A 6,845-nucleotide genomic window follows, 5' to 3' on the forward strand; every position below is an offset into this window, starting at 1 on the left:
GTAGCCTAGGTATTTTAAGTATGTGACAACCCTGTTGTGTTTTTTTAATCTAATACTTAGATCCTGTAATCTCTGTGTGGGTTAAACTTTTTAAAATGCATTATTTTGCAAAATGTTAGATTCTGAATGAATCAAACATTTTCTTTTTTTTTCTCATTTTTTTCTAAATATTTGGGTATTACATGAGCTCCAGCAAACCAGTCTAGAAATAATTATAACTTTAACTAAAAAATTTTAGAGAGTGACATCCATTACAAACTTACTTGTTAAAAGACTATTGTTTAAAAAAAAAATGGTTATAAGGAATCAATTTTATTAAAAGCTTTTAAACTTCAAATAAATTTACACTCTTTTTTTAATTAAAAATAAAAATTATGTTATACTACCATAACATCTTCTAACTGTTCACCAGGGTTATCTAAACATTTTTACAAAATTTTACACCCTTCAAAAATATTACTCATAAAACTACCATTAAAAGCACCTGAGACGTTTTTTTGCTCTTCATTAAAAATTCCAGAATATGTAGTGTAAGTTACAAATTAAAAGCTCATGACCCTCCTTTGGCTCCTTAAATGCTCATGGCCCCCAAAGGGGCAACTTGGCCTATTTTGGGAAACCTCTGATCTACACAAACTTTTTGTTATAATTTCAAAACATTAGGTAGTCCTAACTGATTTAAGTTTTAAGTTATTTTTTTCTTATTATTATTATTAAAAACTAAACTTTTCTATTTTCATAAAATCATGAAATTTAAAAAAAATATTTCACAGGATATTTACTTTTATTTCTTTGACTACGGTCATTTTGTATTTATTTCTTTAACTTATTTAGTAAAATTAATAAAAAACTTCATTTATTTTAATAATTAGTAAAACTTGAACAAAAAAACAGTTTTTTATAAATATATTTTTCGTTGTTTGTAAATAACATTTTGAGAATTTTCTGAATAACAACATTTGGAATTACAAAAAAGTTAATATCTAACTAGAAAAATGTAAAAAAAATATTAAAACATATTTTCAAACAAAATTTATTTTTTTATGTTTAGCACATTTTTTATTATATTTTCTATGTTTTGTAGATATAATTCTTTGAGTATTAAAATAAAAAATAAAACAAATTATACTGAAATTTTGAAATGGTAAATTATGATTTACTATTGAAATAGTAAAACTATGTTCAGGTTTAATCTATGGTAATTGCGGTGGGCAAATTTGAATGAAACAAAAGAAAACTGAACAAACTTTTACTTTTTTGCACTTATTTTTCAAATATGATGCAGAAAAACTTTCTTAATAAAGTCTATCTGCTATGATGTCAGAAATTTAACGAATTGTTTCTTTTGATTGCTACTCTACACCACTGTTGCCAAAACTCAGCAAACAAGTTGTTATATAAGACACAAGCATTACATTTAGGGTTAAAAAACATTTATGAAGGATTTAGAGTTTCAATTGTTATGTAACATTAGCAATATGACAACTCTATTATATACATTATACTGCATTATAGCTGTCAATGTTGAGGTTAGCTGAATAATTATACAGCTGTTATCTATGTTAGTGAAATGGGAAGTATTATTGCCAGAATTCTTATGCTAACTAAAAAGTGTAAGATAATTTGATAAAAGTTTTTGTTTTATACCATAAATTTTAGTAATTTTTGTAAACAATAGTGCACGAGTAGAAGGGAAAATGACAAGCTTAGTAAGCAGACTAATGAGAAATCGGAAGATAAAAAGTTTTGAATTCTTAATGAAATTTAAACTGATAAATCTTAATTATGTTTCTCTGATCATTTTTCATAGATATAAGGCAAATAAAACTGACAAAAAATATATAAAGATTTTTCTGCTTTAAACCATGTTAAAAAGTATTTAAAGTTTAGTTGACATAGTAACAATATAGTTCTTACAAACGTTAACTCCAGCGTTACATAATTTTCACTGTGGTGATTAGCGTGTTGCCAAAAAAATAGTTAACCCTTACTAAGTATTTTGACAATAAAATGTTTTAATTTCAGTTATATTCTGATCAAAAAACTGAAAACAGATATTTACGTTTTAGTAAAGTATAGTGATTTGATCTCGAAAAAAAACTAAAGATAATATTATGTTACTAAGTATAAGGGAATCTGCTTTATTACTAACTAATGTATTAATTGAATATTTTAAAACCTAACAAAAACTTTGTTCTAAATGTACTATAATTTCCTACAACTAAACAAAGCCTATTATTATAAATATCCTAGCATTTATTTGTTAGCAGTCCTCAGTTTAGATAAATATGGTGACTTGACCTATTCTTTACCCAACAACTTGATGTACTGAATACAAATGTATATATTTTTTTAACTTTTATCTGTTCAACCGTGATAATAAAGCAAATAATCAACATTTAAAACAACTTAATTGTAAATTGATGTTAAAGTTTAAAAGCATATATGTTTAAAGATAAAAAAATAAAACAATTGATTTTATGAAAATTTAATTTTTACCTAAATTAGTCAAATTCATTAATATTACTAGAATCGTCAAGAAAAAAGTATATATTAATAATTCAGTACATTAAAAACCTTAAGTCAAGTTTAGTATGGTGTGTTTAAAAATTTTAGTTTAGATATTTAAATCAACTTTTATTAACGGAAATATTGAATTAATTTGTTAAAAACCAAAAAATATGTTTGATGATATATTAAATAAAAAATTTAAACATCTTCGTGGTTATATAAATAAATAATTTTTTTAAGGTTTAACTGTATTACTTAAAATTTAATTCCAATAAGTCTTGAGTTGTATAAAAAGCTTAATCATAAATTTTCACAGTTTGTATGATTTAGGATTTGACTGTTAAAAATAAATAATTTTAATACTAAATACTTAATAATTGCTTGTTTGTTATTAAAGTAAATAAAGCTTTTCTGGAAGGTTTTCCGAAAATCAAACTGCTAAAAGAAAATAGTTTCTGAAAACAGTTTTTATGATTGTAACATTCTTTTAAATTAAAAATAAAAAAAATTAATCACTTCCCTTCTATAAAAAATTGCAGCTTTAATATTTAGTTATTTAATAAGTTTTCAATTTTTTACGTTTGTTCCCTGATCCGCCTCCAAGAAGCAATATTACCAACCAACCTTATAAGATAAAACGTAACAAGGATATTCTAAAAAACTTAAAGTAAAGTTGTTATTAATATTTATACGTAACTTGGAATTTTTATTTTTTAAATCTGCTAACCTTTACTAGTAATCGACTATGACATTTTTTCTGCGAAATACAAGAAAAATAAAAATAGAACTTTAACTAAAAAATTAAAAGATGCTTTACATAGTAGTTATTATAAAAAAAAAGGAAATAATTAAACATTCGAGTTATGTGTAGATTTAACTTTAAAGTTCTAAGAGCATAAAATATCAGCCTTTTTAAGTTAAGTTGTATTTAATCGCTTGTTGTTAGTGGTTTTAACTTCTTTAATAAGATTAAAAACACTAAATTTAAAAATTAACAAATTAATTATTTAATAACTTTTAGTTATTGAATTTAGTTTTAAATAAAACATCTAAAAAATCAAATATAGATAATAATCTGATCCTGAAACAAAAAATATAAAACGTGTATTACCATTGCAATAACTAACTAAGTTTCGTTTAATAAATCGAAATTTTTCTAATCTTAGAATAATTATACGTTAACACTGTATTGTTTAATATACCTATATATACTTTACATATACTTTAAGAAAATAGACAATTGTCAGTTAAGTTTCTTCTTAATTTGTATTTGATACATGGACAGTACACCTTTACTTAAAGTTTTTAAGTATTTGATGATCTACAAATATCTTAAAGCACAATTATATTGTTAAGTAGTGTATTCAGATTCAGAATTAAATAAATTTGATAATTTATGTTTGTTCCTCAAATTATAAATTAAATAAGTAACCCACAACAACTTTACTAATAAAAACTTTTTTTATTGCGAAAACAAAAACATGTCTTTTACACGTATGTAATTTGAATTGGATATAAACCATTATGTGGTGTATTTAAAAAATTAAAGTATCAATAGTTCAACAAAATGTTATATTGCTACTATTTTCAATATTGAGGTACTTTGACACAGCTAAAATTTGATAGATTTGTACTTATTTCACAAGGTTCTTCTGACCAAATGTCATTTTCTACATCATAAATCAAACGAGTATTCTTTCTACTTTTGTATACAGCAAGTTTGTTACCGTTAGAAAATACGGCAGCTGGGTAAAATAAGTAGTGTGAGAGTAATCGTCAGGCGATTTAAGTAAAACAAATACTTTACTAATCGAATCATAAAATTCACACGTTTCGTAAAACCTCCAAACATATACAATTTGTTTTTTATAGCTACTGATTTATGTTGAACCCTCGCTTCAATCATGTTAGGCATGCTTCTCCATTCATTAGCTACATGATCATAAGCTTTTACAGTATTAAGTCGATCATAGTTATCTCCACCGGAAACAACAATCTTTCCTTCAAATACTGCACAAGCTGAACAGTCTCTTGCTACGTTCATTTCAGCTATTTCATTCATGCTACAATCTGCTGCTTTAAATTTAAAACAAGAGTCAACTGGTCTCCCTTGAGTGTATCCTCCTAAAGCATATGCGTTTCCCATAAAAGAACAGGCACAAAAACTATCATATTCATCGGGCATATACCCTATAACTTTCGAAGCGTTATTATTAACAGAGTATTTTTCAATCGACATTATGCTTTCAAAATGATCATCTTAGCCACCAAATACAAAAATTTCATCTTTCTGCCTTCTTGAAGTTGTGGTAAACTTATAACGTCATTTTGATTGTTTGCTTTAACACTATACACATCACGAACAACTTTTTCTTTTTTTCTACCCCCACAAACAATTATATTAAATTTTTCCTGATTACAAAACCTACTAACAGTTGTTAAACTTTTCGTCTGTAACTCTTTACTTTTTTCATCAATCACTTAATTTATGAAAGCAACATTTTCTATAAAATAAGATACTTTTCCTAATAGACGCTTTTCCTAAATAAGATGCGTTGCGTTCTTTACTATAACCTAACCAGGAAACTACTGCGCTAAAAAATTCTAACTCTGAATCAATGTTCAAGTAACTACTTGACAATATTTTTGCCACATGTTCATAGTCTAAATCTAAAAACTTTTTAGACTCTTTAATGATAGGGAAGAAACGTTCGATAAATAAAATTGGAGCTTTTCGTATTATTGAGAACTTAAACACCTGAGATAACTGATTAACAGCTATGGCATTGTGAAAATTAATTTTTTTCTCGATGCTGCTGTAGACCTCTTTATCTACATCTTCATTAAACGTAATTTTGTTTGCTTCAAAAGATGAAATCAAAGTACTGACATCAGGTATAGTTTTTCCTACAAGGACAAAAGGTTAATAAATATAAATATATCAACACATAGTAATATAAAATCGAGTATAATCCGAAAAATCCAATTTGCAAAAAAAAAAACATAAAAAAATATATACATAAACAAACAAGTCTATGTTTTTGAATGTTATTTATTTACTCAAAAGTATTAAACAAATATAACTGCAACATAGCACTAACCAACAAAACTCTAAAAGACTCTGTTTTAATTTTGCATCAAAAATGCGAAATGTGTATTTTGTATTCTATAAGTAAAAAATTTCTATTTAATACTAGGTTATGACAAACCGAGACTAAAACGTTTTAAGTTATCTTACACTTAAAAAAAAAATCTAAAGTATTTTAAAATACAAATAAATCAAGCAAACTAAAAAAACGAATTTTGTAAGTTACAAACTTACAAAAACTCGTTTTAGGGGTAGGTAGTACTTGGGTGATGTTTGCTAGACTTATGAGGAGATATAATATGGATGTGTTTAGGGTTTTGAAAAAATAAATTAGATTCTGAAAAGAAAATAATTTGCAATAAAAAACAATTGCACTTCAAAAAATTAATTTAAACCCTAAAAATCATATATTTTTCTTTTTTTCGACTTTTACAGTAACAAAATCACTTATTTTAAATTAATTTAAATTTGTTAGCCTTAGACTGATAAATTATAACTTAAATGAAATTTTATAATATAGGCATAAATTAAAGATATTTCAACTGCTTTTGATACTTTATGACATCATTATTAGACAAAATATGCAAAGTTTGTCTGTAAAAACGTATTTTGTCTAAGATAGAAAGCAAGTTCATTGCTGTTTTTACTTTTAGATTTTTTGATTTTGAAATTTAAATGTGTGAAGTCAGCTAGTCAGAAAGATATAACTGATGTAATGTCATTTCAATTGCATGTTGATATAAATGTGAAGTGCATTTTAACCTATTTTCCGATATTAGAAATTACGATTATTGAGAGCACCTGTCTAAGAGTAAAACATCTTGATATATATTATAAAAACTGCATGTAAATTTATCAAAATTAGTTTAATTTTTTCTTAAAATATCAAACGTGTTTATTTAAGTAAACAATAATTATTTATATTAAAGTTTTTAATTAGCCTTAAGTAAGATATTGTTTTGACATTATAGTTTAGTTTTATAAAGTATTATACATTTAGTATAATAAAAAGTTATTTTTTTATTGCTTTATGTATTTTCATTCTCTAAATTAAAAAATTTGGATCAAATCTTTTTTTAGTTCTAAACTCATAGCAGTTTATCATAATTTTATTTTCTTATATAAATGCTGTTTACAAGATTGAGCACTTAGCAAGGTATATATCTTTATCTATAAATCTACTATATAAAAGCCTTTACCTTGCTAAGGGCTATATTATACACATAGTAAAATTCTATTGAGTTGA

The 6,845-nt window shown here is 24.7% G+C and overlaps 1 protein-coding gene across 1 annotated transcript; it reads right to left on the reverse strand.

Moving 5' to 3' along the window:
• Positions 1 to 4,353: 4,353 nt before the first annotated feature.
• On the reverse strand, positions 4,354 to 4,750 carry LOC145848533 (uncharacterized; the record flags this gene model as incomplete). Its single annotated transcript, XM_082953943.1, has 1 exon — positions 4,354 to 4,750. A coding segment is annotated over exon 1 (397 nt), but the record flags the coding sequence as incomplete, so codon positions are not given.
• Between the last annotated feature and the right edge of the window lie 2,095 nt (positions 4,751 to 6,845).

This window comes from Thalia democratica, unplaced genomic scaffold (genome assembly GCF_965202585.1).
Source record: "Thalia democratica unplaced genomic scaffold, ktThaDemo2.hap1.1 HAP1_SCAFFOLD_1516, whole genome shotgun sequence".
Lineage (NCBI taxonomy): Eukaryota > Metazoa > Chordata > Thaliacea > Salpida > Salpidae > Thalia > Thalia democratica.